Source organism: Dermochelys coriacea, chromosome 17 (genome assembly GCF_009764565.3).
Source record: "Dermochelys coriacea isolate rDerCor1 chromosome 17, rDerCor1.pri.v4, whole genome shotgun sequence".
Lineage (NCBI taxonomy): Eukaryota > Metazoa > Chordata > Testudines > Dermochelyidae > Dermochelys > Dermochelys coriacea.
In genome coordinates, this window is record NC_050084.1 from 11,344,845 (window position 1) to 11,365,784 (window position 20,940).

General features: G+C 40.0%; 1 protein-coding gene and 1 long non-coding RNA gene across 2 annotated transcripts in view; one reads left to right on the forward strand and one right to left on the reverse strand.

Moving 5' to 3' along the window:
* Window positions 1–5,671, forward strand: part of WSCD1 (WSC domain containing 1) — a 59,332-nt gene extending 53,661 nt beyond the window's left edge. The window contains exons 7-9 of the mRNA XM_038376042.2: window positions 226–390; window positions 1,406–1,606; window positions 3,401–5,671. Of these exons, the coding sequence (XP_038231970.1) occupies window positions 226–390; window positions 1,406–1,606; window positions 3,401–3,753 (719 nt within the window). The 3' untranslated portion in view covers window positions 3,754–5,671. The remainder of the gene's footprint in view (window positions 1–225; window positions 391–1,405; window positions 1,607–3,400) is intronic.
* Window positions 1–20,010, reverse strand: part of LOC119844738 — a 30,748-nt gene extending 10,738 nt beyond the window's left edge. Inside the window, exon 1 of the long non-coding RNA XR_005289385.1 lies at window positions 19,955–20,010. This is a non-coding gene — a long non-coding RNA (uncharacterized LOC119844738). The remainder of the gene's footprint in view (window positions 1–19,954) is intronic.
* Between the last annotated feature and the right edge of the window lie 930 nt (window positions 20,011–20,940).

Here is a 20,940-nt window from a genome sequence, read left to right on the forward strand (position 1 = left end):
GCCTAACATGACGTCAGTCTCTTGAAAGCCTCCTGTAAGGATAAACTCTTTGGCCTGTTCAGACTGAATTAATTTTGAGAAGTATCTGAATCACAACTGGACTCAAACTGATATCCTATGGTATACATAGAAAAAATGAAAGCAATAAACCTTGTAATCAGTAGCTGTCAGTAAAATTAATAAGAAGCCAACATGCTTACAATGAAATATCTTCTGTACTTACAGACACCCGATGCACAGATAGGATATTCCTCACTACCAAATCCAAAGTATTTGTTGCTTTGTCTAGTTTTCCTGGGGCCGGGAATACCTGGGCTCGTCATTTAATAGAACACGCCACTGGATACTACACTGGAAGCTATTACTTTGATGGAACCCTGTACAACAAAGGTATTGTTGTCGGAGACGTGAAAACCTGAAATCAGCTTTAAACATGCACGTGTACTTGTCTCGACATTTGTTTATAATATTGACAGATGTAGTTATTACAAACACCTATGTTAAAAATTAAACACGTTTGGAATGTGAGAGTACCAGCCTTTTATATGTATTGTACAGAGTACAGAGACTGGTTGAATAGCATACATAAACCGATTCAGATACATTTTCAAGAGTAAAAACTTGCTCTGATTTGTGGGGTCACATTGGATAAACTATGCAAACTTGAGCATCTATTATTATCATCATCCTTGTCTGTCTGTCTGTGTCTCTCTTTCTCACACACACACACCCTCTTTCTCCCCTTACCCCATTGTCAGAACTGGCCCACAAAAAAATTTTCAGCCACAAATGAGCTGGATTCTTAGGCTAAGATTTTCAAAGGCACCTAAAGAATTTGGGCCACGATTTTCCAAACTGACTAGTGGCTGTGGGCCCAGCAAGAGACAAGTTAAAGGGCCCTAAATTTTTGAAAGTGTTGAGCAGCTGCCTTCTGAAAATCATCTTTAAGGTGTCTCAAGTTGGGCACCCAAAAATCACTAAAGAAAATAATAGAATGATAGAAATATAGATCATTGCTAACCGTTCCGAGATTGCTTCCACTAATTCCTTGGCCACCCAAGTCGCATTTATTTACAATTAATATTGTGGTAGTACCTGGGAGTCCCAGTCATAGACCAGGACCCTATTGTGCTAGGAGCTATACAAACTCGGGGCGGGGGGAAAGGTGGTCTCTGCACCAAAGAGCTTACTGGTCAAGGAAAATTAAGAATTAATAGTCACATATCTGGTCATTGATAGAATCAGGAATAGAATTCCAGACCTCCTGACTCCCAATCCAGGGCTCTATCCACTAAATTACGTTGTCTCTTGTAGTTGTTAGAATTTTACACCATTAGAGGATCTTGTTTATAACGTGAAACCTGAATTTTTTTAAAAACAATGAAACCCTCATATTTTAAAACAGGTTTTAAAGGAGAAAAAGACCACTGGAGAAGCAGGAGGACTATCTGTGTGAAAACACATGAAAGTGGCAAGAGAGAGATTGAAATGTTTGACTCTGCCATCTTGTTGATCAGGAACCCATACAAATCTCTAATGGCAGAATTCAACAGGAAGTGTGCTGGCCACCTGGGATATGCAACAGATAGGAACTGGAAGAGTAAAGGTAACATGCCAAGCCATTGCTAACCAATAGGGGGAGGGATAGCTCAGTGGTTTGAGCATTGGCCTGCTAAACCCAGGGTTGTGAGTTCAATCCTTGAAGGGGCCATTTAGGGATCTTGGGCAAAAATTGGGGATTGGCCCTGCTTTGAGCAGGGGGTTGGACTAGAGGGCACCTCCTGAGGTCCCTTCCAACCCTAACCTTCTATGATTCTATGTGGTTGCCCCAATCTCAAAAAAGATATATTGGGTGTCTAAAATGGCCTTCAAACAATAAGGCTTGAAAGTGGGGTGCTATGGGTGCTGCTGGTAGGGCAATGCACTGAGGGCCTGATCACAAGCTCATTAAAGTCCCTGGGAGTTTTGAACTTTCCATTAGGTCCTAGGGCAGAGGGAGGCCCCCGGAAACCTCAGATCTGAATTTTGGAAGTGGTTAGAGTCTTAAACCACATCATCTGTCACAGAAAGAGAGCCCAGCCCCAGGACTAGCACAGCATGAAGGAGAAGCAGCCTGGCAGAGAGAATTTCTCTTTGCAGAGAAATCCTGCACACAACCCATTTAACCAGGCTGTGTGCTATGGTGAGGATTTGCCCCCCGCAGTACCTAATAGGTAAGAGATATTAAAAAGATTAGTTTAAGATCAAGGATATGATGGAACAGGATTTGTTGGGGTACATTTGTATGCATTTTACAGGCATTACTGTAGTACAGATTAGTAATAATAAGACTCGTTGACCATTACTCAGAGCCCCTGAACATGTTTCAAAAATGCAGCCACCACACTTCATTTTCCTTTTGATACTTTCAAGTGGCAAAGCAAATGACAACTTTAAATTCCCCACTGAATGCATTGCTGCATTTATACTTTACCATGCTAAAGAATTCAGCATGGGCTTCTCCTTTTATATATCCTGAGCATTAGAATAAGGGATGGGCAAACTGCACAAACTCTTTTGGAGGTTCTCCAACATTGTATATTTCTATCCTGAAACCATGGTTCCCCCTTATCCCGCACAACCAAGGACCATTCGTTTACAATCCAACAAACACCACAAATGATAGGAGTGGAGTGGAGGCACTGGGTGAAAAAGTTACCTAAAATCAGGCATATTAGTGGTAGAGTTGGGATTAGAACCCAGATCTCATGACTTCCTGTCCAGTGCCCTCTCTATTAGAATCACGCCTCTTTTTGCAGCAATTGAGTAAATAAATGTGCTGCAGGTTTCAATATACCAGTGTACTACTTGTGAAGAATTAGGCAAAGGCTTTCTAGTTCAAGCAGGAATTAGTTCAGTGAAGTCCTATGGCCTGTGTTATATAGATCAGATTAGATCATCGTAATTGTTCCCTCATTTTTAAAAAATTTATAGATTTCCTCTCCATACACACCCCTTTCTCTGATTCTGTTTTTCAATAAGTTTTCTAAGCAACATGCAAACTCATCAACTTTCATATTCAGACCAAACACACAGAGTTAGTGGGGGTTCAAACTAGAGCTCATTTTAAAAACAGAGAACATTTTCCACTAAAATGTTTAAAATGTAAATGAAATTTCAAAAATTTGAAAAAAAAATCATCTCACCAGCTGTAGGTCAAACTTAGGCAAAAAGAAGTCAGCTGTCCCTGACAAACAGGAAAAATACTGCTCCAATTTATACTTTTGCTGCCGCATTCAGCAAGATCAGATTTTGCCCCATTCTATTGCTGGCCCAGGAGAATGTTTGGGAAATTATTAAAACACAGTGTGGATAAAATCTAATATTTCCCCCCCTTCCCATCTCTTTCCCCTATGTTTAGAATGGCCAGACTTTGTCAACAGTTATGCCTCATGGTGGGCCTCTCATGTCTTAGACTGGTTAAAATATGGAAAACATCTTTTTGTTATTCACTATGAAGACTTAAAACAGAATCTCATCCCCAAGCTGAAAGAAATGGTGGAATTCCTAAACATGACAGTGACAGAGGACCGACTGCTCTGTGTCGAAAACAACAGAGATGGAAATTTCAAGCGGTCAGGTGCTAGGCAGAAGGATTTTGAGCCGTTCACCCAGGAAATGAAAGATCTTATCAACAGCTACATCCTAACGGTGGATAAAGCACTGAAAAGAAGAAACCTGACAGGGCTGCCAAGAGAGTATGTTCCAAGATGATATCCCAGTTGCAGTTAGCTGTGTTTTTAAAATAAAATAAAAATAAATAAATACGAGACCAGAGCTTTATACCAGCAAAAGCAAAGATGTTCTTGGAATCTGCTGAGGAATGCAAATTTTCTCCACACTTGGATGTTCTTCAGGGGCATAAAATGCTTCAAAAGGCAAACAATGAAGGACAGAAATTGGGTTATAAACCAAGGAAAAAGCTATTAGTGTCTGCCTGTGTGTGTCTTTCCCTATATAAACAGCTACAAATTTAACAGTTGTGCACTGCTAATTCTGGAAAAGGATTCCTTCTTCTCATCCTTACTGCCTACTAGCAATACCTGTCAAGAATAACTTGAGATTTTGCAGTGCTTGATTTGGAAATTCATCATACATATGTATGGAAAACCCTCAAAGGTGATAAATATTTTCATCCAAGCTTTTAAGAAAGTTAGTTGCTTTCTTTTTAAAAATTTTCCCCTCCCATCTCCTAAATTCTCTAGTTGCCACCCACTCATCCCATACTTTCTCACATTAGACTTTTGTTCGTGTGCAAGGGAGAAATAGAAATATACCTGCAGTGAACACTTCCACAGAGATATGAATGGTCAGATAAACCTTGTCTAAGGCTCACCTTAAAAACCTAGGCTTGGACTGGTCCACTGACTTGTCAGAAACTGCATTGTTGCATGGTAGATCTGATTCAAGACTGACCTTGGGTTTTCATCATAATATGGACTCAAAACATGTGCCAGAGGAGATATTAATATAATCTCCAGGAGGGAGGTGCATCCTGTCTCCAGCTTACCTCCAGCTCTTTGGGCTGGAATCATGGAGAGTGGGGGGTAGGATATATAGCCCCATGCAGAAGGGGCCTGAGCAGGGGAAAGAAGGAATTCCCAAAAGGAGAAAATGATGATTCAGTATAAAGGGATGGGTAAAAAGTTCAATGATATCATCCCACTCAAACCAGCCCCGAATTCAGAGGCATACCTCAGGGTTGGTAAAGGCCCCATTGTATATTATATCCTTGCTGGGTTGAGGAAGGGTTGATGAGATCAAGAGAAGAACAAAGCATTTCATTTCTGTTACGAGTGACACTCAATGCCTGAATGGGAACCCTTTGTCTTTAAGTTTATGGTCTCTACAATGGGTCTTGCCACTGGCCTGGTGTGCCATTTGGGCCCAAATGACAGCTTCGCTGTGTATAGTGCTGAAGAGTCAAGAAAGTGCTTTTCTATTGCAAGGATAGTGGCCATAGTTAAGTGATTAAAAGTAGCGAGTTGGAGGATGGGGAAGGTGGCACAGGCATCCATGGGAGAACAGAAGCTCTATGGGTGAGCAGTGCTGCTAGTAGACATGGTGAGTGAAGAGGACCATGCAGTGTTCTGTCACACAGCATGCTTGCTGGCCTCTTCACAGACAAAAAAAGTCCCACCTGGGTAGATTCACCCCTTCCAGATGTCTAAGCTCTCTAGGTAAAGACTAAGCTGCTCACTGTTGTCCTCAAGAGCCATCTCCAGCTTTCCTCCCAACCTCTTAAGGGCTGTATTTAGAGTTAGCGATGAAGTAACTTTTCCTTTGAGACAACGTAGGTCCAGTATGTAACTATGGTTGTTGTACCCTGAAAGGTGGATGATTGTCCAGGCTGGGGTTGGGGGTGAGGGGATTAATTCCATTATGCTTCCCTTCAATGTATTACATTTAATTCTTGAACACATGCAGCAACATGACACCAATTAGCTTTGTGCATTCAGCTAAGAGCCACCCTCGGTGTCAACAGGAGTCATACATGAAGCTCAGAGACATTTTATCACCCTACATGCTTTGAGGCTAGGCCTGGAAGGTTGTATTACTCTACAGTGTATTTGTTCATGTTAACTTTAAAAAATTCCCCTGACCCCCAATGGAAAATTAGTTTTAATAAAAACAATAATAAAACAGTTTATATGAAGGGAGCTGGCCCTCCTTTGAGTATGTACCATTGATGCTTTGAAAATATAGTAAATCAAGCACAGTCTGGTCTGTATCTTTTACAAGTTTTCCTTGTTTGTGCTCTGCATGCCATTGTCTTGTTTCTTTCTTCCTTCCTCTGAAGAATTGCTCAGTATCATGAAACTATCTACACAGTAGTCCCATCTCAGCTGGAACCAAAAATGGATGGAGACTTTTTTGCTTGAGTGAGGAGAGAAATTCTGGTATGAAATGGAGAAAAATGCCCATTGTGTGCCTGCTTTTCCACTCTATTTCTGCAGTTGACACCAGTGTAACTTCCATTAATCTCAGGGAAACTGTTTGTTATGTACACCAATGTGAGAGAGTTTAGAGTGAAGCCCAATAAGTCTAATTCTCTTCTCACTTACATGAGTAGTAAATCATAAATTAAATCAATGGAACTATGCTGCTGCAAATCCAGTTTAAGGCACATAGAGGATGACAGAGACAGAAGAGTGTCCCTGGACCAAAGAGATTTTCGAGGCTCCATTCAATTCTAATTAGTTTTAAGTGGAACCCAGGTAACCTTCAGTATTTTACTCAACAAGCTATGCAAAAAGAAAGTAAGAGTTGTCTTTAAAACATATACCAATAAAGATATGGTGGATACAGATAGAGCTTTGAAAGGCTTTCTTCCTATCTTGTAAATTGGGAATACAATAGTGCCCAGAACTCTTGGTCAAAAGCAGGGCTTCATGGTTCTAGATGCAGCACATACAGTCCGAAAGTGAGGGAGAGGAAGCATTTCAAGATAAAATTTTCACAAGCATCTAAGTGACGTGGATCTTACCTTTCAGGATCTTGGCATAAGTTCCATTTTCAAAAAGGGCCTAGTTTCCTTAGGTGTTTTTGGAAGTTATACCCACTATCACATTTTAGGGATGGAGAACTGACAGATACAAAATGTGTCACTTCCCCAAGGACTTTTATTGATTTCAGTGCTCACTGGATCAGACCCTCAGTACATCCACAGCCTTACTCACCGCATATTAATTTGTTTTAAGCAGTGGGTAACTAATACTGCTGATGAAAATCCAAATGGGAAGCAGTTATGCATAGTGAGTACAAACAAGTCAGTCTGTGTGCACCAGTCTGAGACATTAATGAGAATTGGCTTCATAGATAAAAAGGCAGCAGATAGTCCCATTTTACTTCAGAAAGCCTAAATCTTCTCTGTCCACCATCTCAATAGCTTTTTAGCTGGAGTGGAGTTTACCCAGAACATGGGTACAGCAATGTAACAAAGGTCATATAATTTTATTTTAAACTGAGGGGCCTGGCAGCATCATTTGAATTAAGACTATATCAGTGTTTATTTTATAAGCCATGTTTGTAATACCTTATAACACAGCTATTTTTGTTTACATCAGGGCAAAAGAACACAACCGAAGTGATTAACCTAGAAGCAATAATAAAAGACTGATTTAAAATGTGTTGGTTATGAGAAACATGGATTCCATATAATTCTAGAAGAGGGAAAATATTGACATTTCTAAAAAATTATGAACACTATACAGGTTCTTCATTTCAATGCATATTGATTTAGTGGACCACATTCTCCAGTGGTGTCATAAGGTGTCGGCAAATGGAAAGTGGATGTTAAGACACTAAGAAGTCAAAACAGTACCATTTTATGCCCACTTTGCAATTGAGTGCACATGGTGCAGGGCAGTGAAGAATCTAGTCTATAATTGTTTAGGCCCTAATTCCTCAAGCTGGTCTGCCCAGGCAGACCCTGGTGTACACAGAAGCCCCCTTGATTCCAGTGGAAGGCAGTGTTGACCAGTGGATAAAGCACTGCATTGAAACACAGGAAACCTGGGTTCTATTCCTAGCTCTGCCCCTGGCCTGATGTGTGACCTTGGGCAAGTCACTTCCCCTCCTTGGGTCTCAATTCCACAGCTGTAGAATGGGGATAGTGATACTGACCACCATTGCAAAGCACAGGTAAAGTTCTACTAATGACTATTATTATTCTAAGGCTCTATGATGTGAGGCAGCTTGCAGGATCACGGCTTTAGAGTGTTATGATTCCACTCAAGGTACAAGGCCAAAAGGAGATAAGAACAGTGGGCTCAATTCTTGTTTATACTCCAGGCCTGATTCTCTCTTACAACTCTCTGGCAACACAAAAGGGCCAATATATTGCCAATGAGACTCAGAGCCAATAAATTGCCAATGGAAGTTTTGAAGGTGAGTAGGTGGGATTGTTAGTTTTAAAAACACTTTCATCTTTATTTTCCCCATTATTTTATTACCACTAACAAAGCAAAGAAAAAACCTGCATCATTTTTTACAGAAACTGGCTCGAAAATGTATCTGTAGTGCAACATACTTAGGTGCACACACTAAATTTTTCCCTTTATCATTGGTTGAAGTCACACGTGAAGAGGCCCATTTGCAAATCATCATTGAAGTACCCAAATGAATATTTGGCACCCACTGATAACTGTTTGGGCTTCAATATATGGGATTTATTCATTGAAGTTTGGCCCCCAACCCTGAAAAACTTGGGCTACTCATGTGTACAAAGTTACTTATGTGTTTAAGCCATTGCAGATTTGAGGTTAAAATTTGGTGTGAAATTAAATGTTAGTGGATTCCTTCTCTAGCTGAGCATAATTTTTTTTTAAAACTGAAAAGCATTTGGATTATTTCAATTCTGTGCAAGTGAGGAAGAATAATACGACAGTTCAAAAACTCTTGGAAGAAAGCCTTCAATTATGTGAGCATGTTGTAATGAAGTCTCAAGCTGGCTAAAATTAGATCTTAAAGAGTATGAATATGCAGTAGCATTTTGCATGCCAAAGTGGGTTTGTTTTCCAAAAAAAGTAACACTAGCTAACTTAGGACCTGTCTATACAGGGAGGTTTCAGAATAGCAGCTGTGTTAGTCTGTATTCACAAAAAGAATAGGAGTACTTGTGGCACCTTAGAGACTAACAAATTTATTTGAGCATAAGCTTTCGTGAGCTACAGCTCACTTCATCAGATGCATTTGGTGGAAAATACAGAGGGGAGATTGATATACACACACAGAGAACATGAAACAATGGGTTTTATCATACACACTGTAAGGAGAGTGATCACTTAAGATAAGCCATCACCAGCAGCGGGGGGGGGGGGGAGGAGGAGAACCTTTCATGGTGACAAGCAAGGTAGGCTATTTCCAGCATTAACAAGAATATCTGAGGAACAGTGGGGGGGGGGGGGGAGAAATAACATGGGGAAATAGTTTTACTTTGTCCATTCCCAGTCTCTTTTGAAGTTTTTTTGTTGAAGGATAGCCACCCTCAGGTCTGTAATCGAGTGACTGGAGAGACTGAAGTGTTCGCCAACTGGTTTTTGAATGTTATAATTCTTGACGTCTGATTTGTGTCCATTTATTCTTTTATGTAGAGACTGTCCAGTATGACCAATGTACATGGCAGAGGGGTATTGCTGGCACATGATGGCATATATCACATTGGTAGATGCGCAGGTGAACGAGCCTCTGATAGTGTGGCTGATGTGATTAGGCCCTATGATGGTGTCCCCCTGAATAGATAGGCAACAGGCTTTGTTGCAAGGATAGGTTCCTGGGTTAGTGGTTCTGTTGTGTGGTGTGTGGTTGCTGGTGAGTATTTGCTTCAGATTGGGGGGCTGTCTGTAAGCAAGGACTGGCCTGTCTCCCAAGATCTGTGAGAGTGATGGGTCATCCTTCAGGATAGGTTGTAGATCCTTGATGATGCGTTGGAGAGTGGCTATCCTTCAACAAAAAAACTTCAAAAACAGACTCCAACAAGAGACTGCTGAATTGGAATTAATTTGCAAACTGGATACAATTAACTTAGGCTTGAATAGAGACTGGGAATGGATGAGTCATTACACAAAGTAAAACTATTTCCCCATGTTATTTCTCCCCCCCACCCTACCCCCCACTGTTCCTCTGATATTCTTGTTAACTGCTGGAAATAGCCTACCTTGCTTGTCACCATGAAAGGTTTTCCTCCTTTCCCACCCCTGCTGCTGGTGATGGCTTATTTTAAGTGATCACTCTCCTTACAGTATGTATGATAAACCCATTGTTTCATGTTCTCTGTGTGTGTATATCAATCTCCCCTCTGTATTTTCCACCAAATGCATCCGATGAAGTGAGCTGTAGCTCACAAAAGCTTATGCTCAAATAAATTTGTTAGTCTCTAAGGTGCCACAAGTACTCCTTTTCTTTTTGTCTATACAGGGAGCTATTCCTGATTAACTATATGGTGAATGCTTTGTGGAAGTGATTCAGAATAAGGCACTCCTTTTCCAGAATTAAAGCATCCACGCATCAGTCAGAAATAGTTAATCCCCTTTAAATTAACACCACACCATATTCTGGTTTAATTTTCCTGTGTGGACCAGCTCTAAATCTTATTAGACAGACATATATAGTGCATTCTCCATATTTCTTATCAGTGGATAAATTAATTTATGCAAAATATGAATTAAGAGCATTTGCAAATGTAAAGAACTGTCCCTGCACAAAAATACATTAGCACCTTGCACTAACATGCACTTTTTCACAAGTGCAGCTGGCATGTCATTTGCCAGTCTCTAACTAAAATTTCTGAGTTAGTGAAGCTGGACAGGAGAAACAGCATTTATCAAATGAAGGACCCAGAGGCTCTCCTTCTTACTATTATTATTTTAAAAAGTAGCAGCAACCAAGGATTTGTCAACCTTTGCAATGAGTTGATGCATTCATGCATCTCAGACAGTGTTCTACAAGGGTATCATGCACTTATATTTTTCAGACAGCATTATGTGCTATGAAATTATTCACAGATATTACATTGCTCTATAGAATCTGAAAACTGCCATGTCTAATGAATAAGACCCAGCCAGTGCACCTTTATTCTTTTATCCGGTAGACTCTAGCAAACCTAGGTGTATAGAAGACTCAAGAAAAAAAGCATGGGCTTGCTTTTTTAACTCAGGGATGAATAAGAAGTAGCTCTGAGGAATTAAGTGGGCCCAATTCACTGTTGCTCTGCACCTTGTGCAGCCATGTACACCATTGTAAAGTGAGTATAAAAACCTATCAGATTAGCATGATGGTATTTTGCACTGATGTGAATGTCTACCCAAGGTGTAGGGCAACAGAGAATTGAGTCCAACTAGGGTATGTTGGCATAAAACTGGTGTAAGTGAGAAGAGATGAATAAGGCCTCAAGTTAACGTAGTCTTCCTCCCCTGGACCCAGGGTTACAGTTTTCTCTGATCGGGTAAAGATTTAAAAAAAAAAATCAGTACAGTCAGCAAATGAGATCTGTATAGCCTATTGATCACTTGACTTTTTACTCAAAGTAACATTAATGCATAACATACATAGGTGTAAATTCAATCATCAGAATTCAACAACTCAGTGTACACTAACAGAAAGGATCCATTCTGGAGAGAGGAAAAAAAAATCCATGCAACAGAAAGACTCCCATTGACTTCAGTGGGCTTTGGATCAGGACTTACGGAACTCAGACAAAATGGCAGCATCAGATGCAGTTGTCTTCTGTATCTCACCCTCACCTCAACTATGCAGCAGCCTTGGCTTAGGGACTATTGATAAAGTTCTAAGGGTCTACTTAGGGATCATCTCAGATGAGTGAGCCCTCTCAAAGGTTACATTAGCTTAAAAAAGGGCTGAAAACCATGCAGATGCAATTTTCAGTTCGCCTTCAGGAATGCAAAATAATGCACTAAACCTAAACTCAGCAACCAAAATCCATGTACAGTACAAATGCTGAATTATTCATAAATTGAAGATTCCATAGGTTTGTTCTACCCCGAAAACTCTAAGATGTGAACGTAGGGCCAGACTCATGTGTACAACCTGCCTGCCCCATGCCAGTTCAGTGATGCAAGTCAGCCCTAAACCTGACTAAACCAGTCAATTAAGATGTGTTTGCAGCTGCTTTGCAGCATTGGACTGATGCAAAGAAGCCACAGTGTTTTGGTGAATCTGGACCTGCATTTGAATTACTTGATTTGCTTTCTTTCTATCAACTTCAATGAAATTCATGAAGCTCACAAAGAACTTTCTATTCGGTTTTAAAAGGCAGGAAGCAACCCTAACAAGGCAAGTTTTCTCATACTCTCCAAGCTCTAGGCTTATTGTATTGGACCTTAATTAAACAGGATGTTTTAGTCGGAAAAATAGGTGATTATGCCATGAAAAACTATGCTGATGTTCACCACACATCCTTTCCTATTTTGTATTCAAAACCAGCCTATTAGAAGTGACAACACGTACTCAATTCCCCGAGCTCTCAGTTTTCCTCAGGAAGTTAAAGCTATGATGATTCATAAGCAGAAAAGTAAACGGAAGCTCTATATGAAAGGAAAAAAGTTTCAATTTTAATTTAAACAAGAAGTTGCAGCTATAAATGCTTTCAAAGTAAGCTTCCCTCGGTCAAATTACAACATCTTGCCCATTACCCTGTTAAGCTTCAGTTTAGTCTGGAAGCGGAGCTGTGAAGGGTTTGGGTCACATCTGTTTCTGAGTGTCTTCACTTTCATTTCACATTGGATCATTGTTTCCCCCATTCTCATCTCTAGTTCAGACTTGGATGGACCCAAGAACTGCAAGCAAAACTCCAGCCAAAACCATTAAGGCTGACCTGGCCTTGTACACATTTCTAATGATTTAGGCCTAGTCCAAATTGCACTGGCTTCAATTACAGCCATTGTTGGCTAGTCACACATTTGCAGAGATCAGATGTGGATGGTCGTGTCTAGGGCTTAGGCCTGACTCCTCCCGTGGTTGGACCAGGAGCCAATAGCTAGGAATAGGAGCCAAAAGATCTGTCATAGGCCAGATGCCAGAGCCAAGTGGCAGAGCTTTAGTCATGAGTCAGGAATTGGAGCCAAGAGTCAGAGCTGGGTTACCTGAAGTAAGGCAAGGCTAGGCCAGGCCGGGGCACGGCTTGGTCTGAGACAGGAGCTATGAGCTACTGCAAGCCAACTGCACTCATCAGGTTGCCAAGAAACTGGCTCTGCTGCAGGCCCTGATTCCTGACAAACTCGTACCTTAGCATAGACAGACGTAGTTGCTATTTGCACCAATGTACCGCAACCGAGGTAAGCTCCACAACTGCAAATGGAGTGCAATATAGAGTTGGGGGTTGCAATGCTGCAGCCACACCAGTGGCAGGTCAACCAGGCTGAAATCCAATGTTAAAGCTGTGGACAATGACTGTCAGGACAAGTTCTTGCCAAACCAAGCTCTTGAAAGATCAAGCCTTTGGATGGACCTAGGCTGACTCTCAAGCATTTAATGGAACTCAGAACAAAGTGAATATTGTTTAGCTGTGTTTATTTCGGTATGGTACTTCCTGTGGGGAAAACAGGAAACAGCAAACTCCTGTACATGGCTTACCACCTGCTAACGCACTGCCTGGGAACACTGTCATTCTATTGGTGGGAGGGCAGGCCTGGGTATATCGACTGTTATGAACCACACTTCCCAAGAATCCCTCAGTTTGGGGCTCAACCAGGATCAGGGCTGCACTTGGCCTGTAGCCTCCTCTAATGGACCAACACTCTTTGTTACAGTTCTTACGGGAGGAAAACCAGGTAAGTTTTGCAAACATCATGTTTTGACAGTGATAACCTGACTCTGCCGACATTGCAGAGGATGCATAGTGGTTTTGTTTCATTTTGAAATATTCATCTTTTAAAATTTATGTATGATGCTAGTTGCATCCTGCTGCAGAACCTTAGGGAAACCACCTAAGAAATGTGACCTTTGGGAAGATCCTGCAAACTTTGAGCTTCAAGACTTCTCGTCCCTGTGCTCATCACCAGCCTTCATATTTAATTCCAACTGTTCTGTGCTGCCTTATTAATTTTCCATTAAACTCATTTCTTTTGAAATCTATTATTCACTGTTAAGACCAAGCTACTACTCCACTATAGCCACATTAACCTCCATAAAATAATTAAAGGCTGCATTTTCAGCAGGAGACCTTGTGTCACCTCTCTGGAACCTAATATGTCTTTCAATGGCATGGATTATAATGAGATGTTCAAATATAGAAAATTGAGTTACTGCTTGTTTCAGTTATGACATTTATCCAGCTAGAATGATCCTTTCCTTCTGACCTTGGTAGTTGAGAGTAGTCTTTAAAGGAAGCTAACCTTTTAATCTCTTATTTTATTAGCATTTAATTACTGTAACAAATTTTCAGACCTACAAATTCTATAAGGATTTTAATTCAATTTCCCTCCCTCAAAGTACAATATAACAAAGACCAATATATTTGTTTGAACTTTCTTTACATTCAGGATTAGTGAAGCATTTCTATCTGCATATTTGTTCCGTCGCCTCCCCTTATGGCACCTGTAAAATATATTCTATTTATTTTTAATTAAATGGTTTCTAGTGTCGGGACTTGTTCATAGCTCAGTGCAGTCCATTTCTATCTACTAAGTTTCTCACTAATTCCATTTTACTAATAGAGTAACTTTCATAGTATATGTCCAGGAAAGTGAGAGAACCACATCAGAAGTTAAATCATTTCTAAATGTATGGCATGATTGCTGTTAATGGATCCTTATTTTTGTCCAAGGCATATTACATCTATCCCACACTCCCACAAATGAAAAGATATGCAATTAAAGTGCCTTATTATAATGAAATGTTTTATGCAACAGAACCAATTTTACAGATCCAATTTTTTTTAAATATTTGTATTTATATGATCAATTTTTACTCATTTTTTGCATGTCTTATTTAAACCTCCAAGCTTTGTCTATTCTCTTATTTGGACCATATGCTACTCTACCTTATGCAGAACAAATAAAGATAGTCAACATAAGACTGAAAATTCCTTATGGGTGAAGTGAACTCCTGTGCAAAGGAGCAACACAAGGTGCATGCAACATTTCAGCATCCAAAGTAGGACTTACATTAGGTGTTCATAGAATCATAGAATATCAGGGTTGGAAGGGACCTCAGGAGGTCATCTAGTCCAACCCCCTGCTCAAAGCAGGATCAATCCCCAACTAAATCATCCCAGTCAGGGGTTTGTCAAGCCTGACCGTAAAAACTTCTAAGGAAGGAGATTCTACCACCTCCCTAGGTAACGCATTCCAGGGTTTCAGACCCTCCTAGTGAAAAAGTTTTTCCTAATATCCAACCTAAACCTCCCCCACTGCAACTTGAGACCATTATTCTTTGTTCTGTCATCTGCTACCACTGAGAACAGTCTAGATCCATTCTCTTTGGAACCCCCTTTCAGGTAGTTGAAAGCAGCTATCAAATCCCCCCTCATTCTTCTCTTCCGCAGACTAAACAATCCCAGTTCCCTCAGCCTCTCCTCATAACTCATGCGTTCTAATCCCCTAATCATTTTTGTTGCCCTCCGCTGGACGCTTTCCCATTTTTCCACGTCCTTCTTGTAATGTGGGGCCCAAAACTGGACACAGTACTCCAGATGAGGCCTCACCAATGTTGAATAGAGGGGAACGATCACGTCCCTCGATCTGCTGGCAATGCCCCGACTTAGACATCCCAAAATGCCATTGCCCTTCTTGGCAACAAGGGCACACTGACTCATATCCAGAGTCTTGTCCACTGTAACCCCTAGGTCCTTTTCTGCAGAACTGGTGCCTAGCCATTCGGTCCCTAGTCTGTAGCTGTGCATGGGATTCTTCTGTCCTAAGGCTTTAGTGCTTTGCATTGGGATGAATTTCCCCTCATGTGTTGAGAGAACCACTTGTCACTCTGTAAGGGAAGAATAAAAAACTATGTGCATCAAAGCAGCTAATGTGATGTTTCCGTAAGGGATCCATGCCAGATGGGCAGTGAAAGCTAAAGATCCACAAGTGTTCCATGGACTGGGTAGGAAACTGTGCTCAGGAGAGAGCTGAATCAATCCCCCTCCCATCCCACCCCAATTTGGAGAGTGAACCAAGAAAGCTGGGGGGGGGGCGGGAAACAAAAAAAAAAAAACCTGGTTTGTTTCTCACCAAAACTGAGCTCTCCATTTCTCACAAAAGCAAAAATAAATTTTGTTATGGATTAAAAGAACACTGGAAGTTAACTTTTTAAAAATTGTTATTGATCCTTTTTGTTTTTAAGTTAAATATAGCAAAATTTTTAAACGAAAAGTCTAAATGTTTAATTTCAAAATAGTTGAAATGAAATATTTTGACTTTTTCAGGAGGAAAAACAAACAGAACATGACACTTTTTTGGCCAAAACTGCTAGTCAAACATGACCTGACTTCATAGCTTTGGTGCATCCAAAAGACTGTTTTTCGGTGAATTTACTATTCACCAAAAACTTTTTTGCACAGCTCTAATCATAATGGTAGGAGGCCTTTCAATGTGTAGCTCTAGTGTATTATGATACACACAAGAAGTCACTATTCCTATTTGAACATGTTCTCTCTTGTGGTAAATACTAAGAAAACATTCAAGTTATTTTATATCACTCAGATAGCAAATTCAAAGAGAAAAACTGTTTAAATTTAAACTAGTTATTGACAGAATGTGCAGTTTGTATGGACTTAAAAAAACAGAACAATTTAGCAGATTGTTCTAACCCAACTGTTACATTCAGTAAAACTCAGCTTAGAACAACTCAGTCCTACGGGCAATGGAGAAGAATGCTGGTAAATAAATTTTTGTTCAACATTGTATCCACTGGGTACGAAATATCCAGACTCCCTGGAATTTGTTTAATATCACTGGAAAGTCAAAAGCACCTCAGTCACCTGAGTCCCCTGTGGTTTATTGAACTGGAGGGAGGAATGGTGTTTTGTCAGATGAAACTTGGAAAACCCAAGGTATCATTTTCATCCAGTGTAAGTCAGAAGTAACTTCACTGGAATTGATGGAGTTCTGCTCCCAGTTCCTGCCCACTTTGGGTAAGTCAATACAAAACCTATGATAGTTTTCATAAAATTAAAACCTTGCCAATACCCTTGGCCAGAGCTCCTCCTCCCATGCCAGTGTAGCATGACTGCATCTGGTTGTCCACCTGGTTGCAGCTGCATTTTAGTGGTGCTGTTTGCAGTTAGCACCTTTCATCCTGAAACCTGCTACATTATTGCAAACCGTTATCATAATACTTGAAAGGGAGCAAAGTTGTTTCATGCAAATATAAGTGAAAAGATCTTTCATAGTCACTCTTCCATCAATGTGGTATGTCAGGAGAAATACTCCACAACTGGGGCCCTTTTTATTCAATGACTGGAATACAACTAGTTACCATAAAACCACTGAAAGAAAAGGAGTACTTGTGGCACCTTAGAGACTAACAAATTTATTTGTTAATAAATAATAAATAAATAATAAATTTGTTAGTCTCTAAGGTGCCACAAGTACTTCTTTTCTTTTTGTGAATACAGACTAACATGGCTGGTACTCTGAAACCTGTCAAAAACCACTGCAGAAGAAACAATCGTAGAGAGACAGAAGAAACAATCATAGCTTCTTTTTCTTTCTGGTGTTGAAAGTCTTCATTAACCTATAATGCTTCTAAAATGAAGCACTTAGCATTTTTTGTCAAATTATACAGCTCATTTCATAGGAGAAAATTTTCATGTCACAATGGATAAGAAAACAGGTAGGGAAATGATTTAAAGGAAGCACCTTGCCAGTGACAAGAACATTTCCTTGAGATGAAGTAAAACTCCATCCTTCATGAAGCATCAAATATGCTGGAAAATGAACCAGATCTTGCTTGCTGGCATACTTTAACAATTTTCCAGAACGTCATTTTAATAAATGCAGGCTTGTGAACGCATTTTCTTTAACTGTATCCCTTGCAAAAGGGATTGACACTATGGGCCATATTCATACAACTTAAGTAAATGGATATACATTTGTGATGAGAATCTTGCCCTGTGATCACAGAGGGTTGTAATTTGTAGACCCAGCCTATCCCTGAAGCTAGCAGGAGAACAAGCTAGTCCTTCCTGTCCATTTAGAAAAGGGCCCACAGCTCCTGCCACTGAATGCAGGTCAAGTGTGGGGAACTGTTCACCATGCACAATACTGAATTGGGGCCCAAATCTGGCAGAAAGATCACTTTTTCAAGATCACTCAACAGGTCAATGGCAAAACAGAGAAGTGAGTTCTATTCCCATGCCCTAAAATGAAGGCCTAGTGTATTAATACTCAGTCTCTTAAGTCCCTGGTCGTTCACCAACACCAGAAATTCTAGGGTGTTTTCACATAGGAGAAGCAGATGTTCCCCATCTCTATCAATTTCTCAGCTCCTTATCTCAAACACATTGGTCAGCCTTGTTTTCAGAGCTTGCATAGTTCAAAAGGCCTCCGAACAATTCTGCTGAGAAGAGGACATAAGGATTGCTATGTTTTAGCAATGGTTATGCTGCATGATTTTTTTTTAATACTTCACTATATAGAACATTTGTTTTCTTAGAAATGTCTCTTTTGCAGACATTCATTTAAATGGATTCCACTGTACCTGTTTCATGCCTCTTCATTCCAACAAAGTTTAAATTAGGCTTTGAAGTTTGGTGAGAAATCCCATCGGCATAAAACTTCAGTTCTATTTCCTGAGTACTAGGGAGTTTAAGAAAAAAAGAAAAACAGCTCCTCTTTTCTTACTTTGTTTTCTTCAGCCTGATCCCAAAATGGCTGACTTTGAAAATAACCTTAGCACCTAGCCTTATGTGTTATTCATGATACTAAAACATGTAAATATGGTTTCTAAAAGGTTAAAGTAAAAAACTGCTTTCCTGCACAGGTCACAATTATTTAATATTCTGACACTGCTGCTTACTTCGTGAATATTAATAACAAAAAAGTGACCTAAAAGCATATTTCCCCCCAATATCTAAGACAAAGATTGCTTGAAAAACCTGGAGCTATAAATCTGTGTAAGATTTATTTTTAAAAAGCATGGGGGGGGGAAACAAAATATTAAAAATCCATTAGAATTTTGTAGAGCAGTTGGATTACCATTTAATAAATATCTAGGCTGCTAAAAAGATCAGTTTGTTATATTTTTTCTGTCATGGTTACAGTCTACGGGGATTGGGAAGAAGTCGGTTTTAGCTTTCCAGGGTAATTGATGCAATTTGTACAAATTATAAAAATAAGACTTTTTGTGACAACCACCACCAGGATGCACCTGGGAAATATTTTATATTCATGAGCCTAGACAAATTTAAGTTTGCCTTTCCATATACTGTAGACTTGGTGTGTGTGCCAACTACCTTGCACAGAGAAACAAGCAATTCATTTAAGTTTCACAGTATGGCTATGGGTTCATCGAAAAACAGCTTACTGATAAAACAATAGATGTGTTTACTATTGGGGCAGTAGAAATAAATTATATGAGAGCACATTGGGTTTTTTGTAGGTAGATTTATTCTCTCGTCTCTCTCTAGATATAGCTATCTAGAGAGAGATGAATTAGCACATTGAAGTTCAATACCGCAGACCCTTATTTACATGAGCTGTCCTTAGTCAGTTGTTCCACTAAAATCAACACGTCACTGACAGGCACTTAGATACCATGACGATGGGCATGGTATTAGAATCTAAATAAATAGCAAGGACTAGTCCCATGAGAAACTCTTTACAGGAATAGGATTGCTGTACTTCAGTGAGGTAGTCAAAAGCGAGTGTTATGTGACCGAGTGTGCCATATAGCATTCCAAAGTCAATTCACTCATACTTCATAATCCTCATAATGTACTGTGGTGAAGATGTGGCAGCATATCTTTGTGATGCCACAGGTCTTGGAACAAAGTGAATGTAAATCTATTTGCTCAACAATAAAGATGAAGGAGTGAACAAAGTATTACTTGAGTGATCTCTTGCTGGGTATCATTCTAGATACCATCTTTTTCAGCCACTGGCAGTGACAATAAACTGTATTTAGTGTCCCTAAATTTGATAAGAATTACAGAGCAGACAATATACTTTCTGATGCAAGCTTAACTTCCCCAGTTCTCTGTTTGACACAAAGTACTGCAAATCCAAAAAAAAAGCAAATGTAAACTTTTTATGCACACAGGATTTGATCCAAATCAATGGTAGTCTTTTCATGGATTTTAATGGGCATTGGATTAGGCCCACAGCCTAATCTGTTTGGTGCATTAAAGGTATAGGACCTGAGTTGACTCTTGATTATGTTAGTGTAAATCAGAGTGACTGTACAAGGAGTCAGTTGAGGAACCCAAGTGTAAAACCAAGTGTGAGAAGAGAAGACTCACCTTCAGACAGATGCTCTGAAGCTGTATCATTTAATCATGCTTTAAAGGCCATAATGCTCCATTGTGACCTGAAAGAGAAAAAGCAAACTCTCAGTGACAAAATATAAACAGGAACTTCCGACTCAAAGGAGAGTGACTTTGTGCATTCTGGAGACTGTAAAAGTTTTAGTGCGGTTAGCATAAGAGAATGATAAAATTTATAGTAATACTTTGATCATATTTTGATTCTACCAGAGGCATCACATATTGGGTGGGGGAGGGGGAAGGGGAAGAGAAGAGGTAGAAAAATAAAAAACAAAAACAAGAACCACCACCACCAAATCACTGTTCGTTAGCTTATCCCTGTTTTCATCCGTTTTCTAAGAAATACATTGCTGACCAGATCCTCAGTTGGTGTAAATCAGAATAGCTCCATTGACTTCAATAAAGTTATGCTGAGGTTTGATGTAGTAAATTGTTAGGGATGAAATTCATGCCCACCCCCCACACACACCAAGCAGAATAAGTCCCAGTTGAGCATTATTCTGAAGATTTAAGCGATGCAGAAGGCCAGCATAGTCTATTGACAAGAGTGAATTTCACCTGTAATGCATTAGATTCTTCAGCACACAAAAATTATCCCTGCCACACTGCAGTCACAAAAACCCTTGCAGCAGTAACACAAGTTATCAAGGAATCCATTGCTGTTGGGAAGAGAATGATCAGTAGCATGTTAAGTGGAATTTAGATGGTACAGCACTTCAACCTGCAGTAATCTTTACAGGTAAAATCCTTCTGAAAGCACAAGGTATAAGATTTACAATGCAGTTGCACATGGACTTCCCTTTCTAGCCATTTAGGAAGATCTTCCCTGCCTTCCTTTGAAATAGTGTCTTCCTACTGTCTTAATTTGTCTATATCTTGAGGTAGGAGTTTGAGACCTCCTGCCTGGGTCATCAACAGGATTTGAAGCCTGGACCTTCTGCCCACAGCACACTCCTATATCA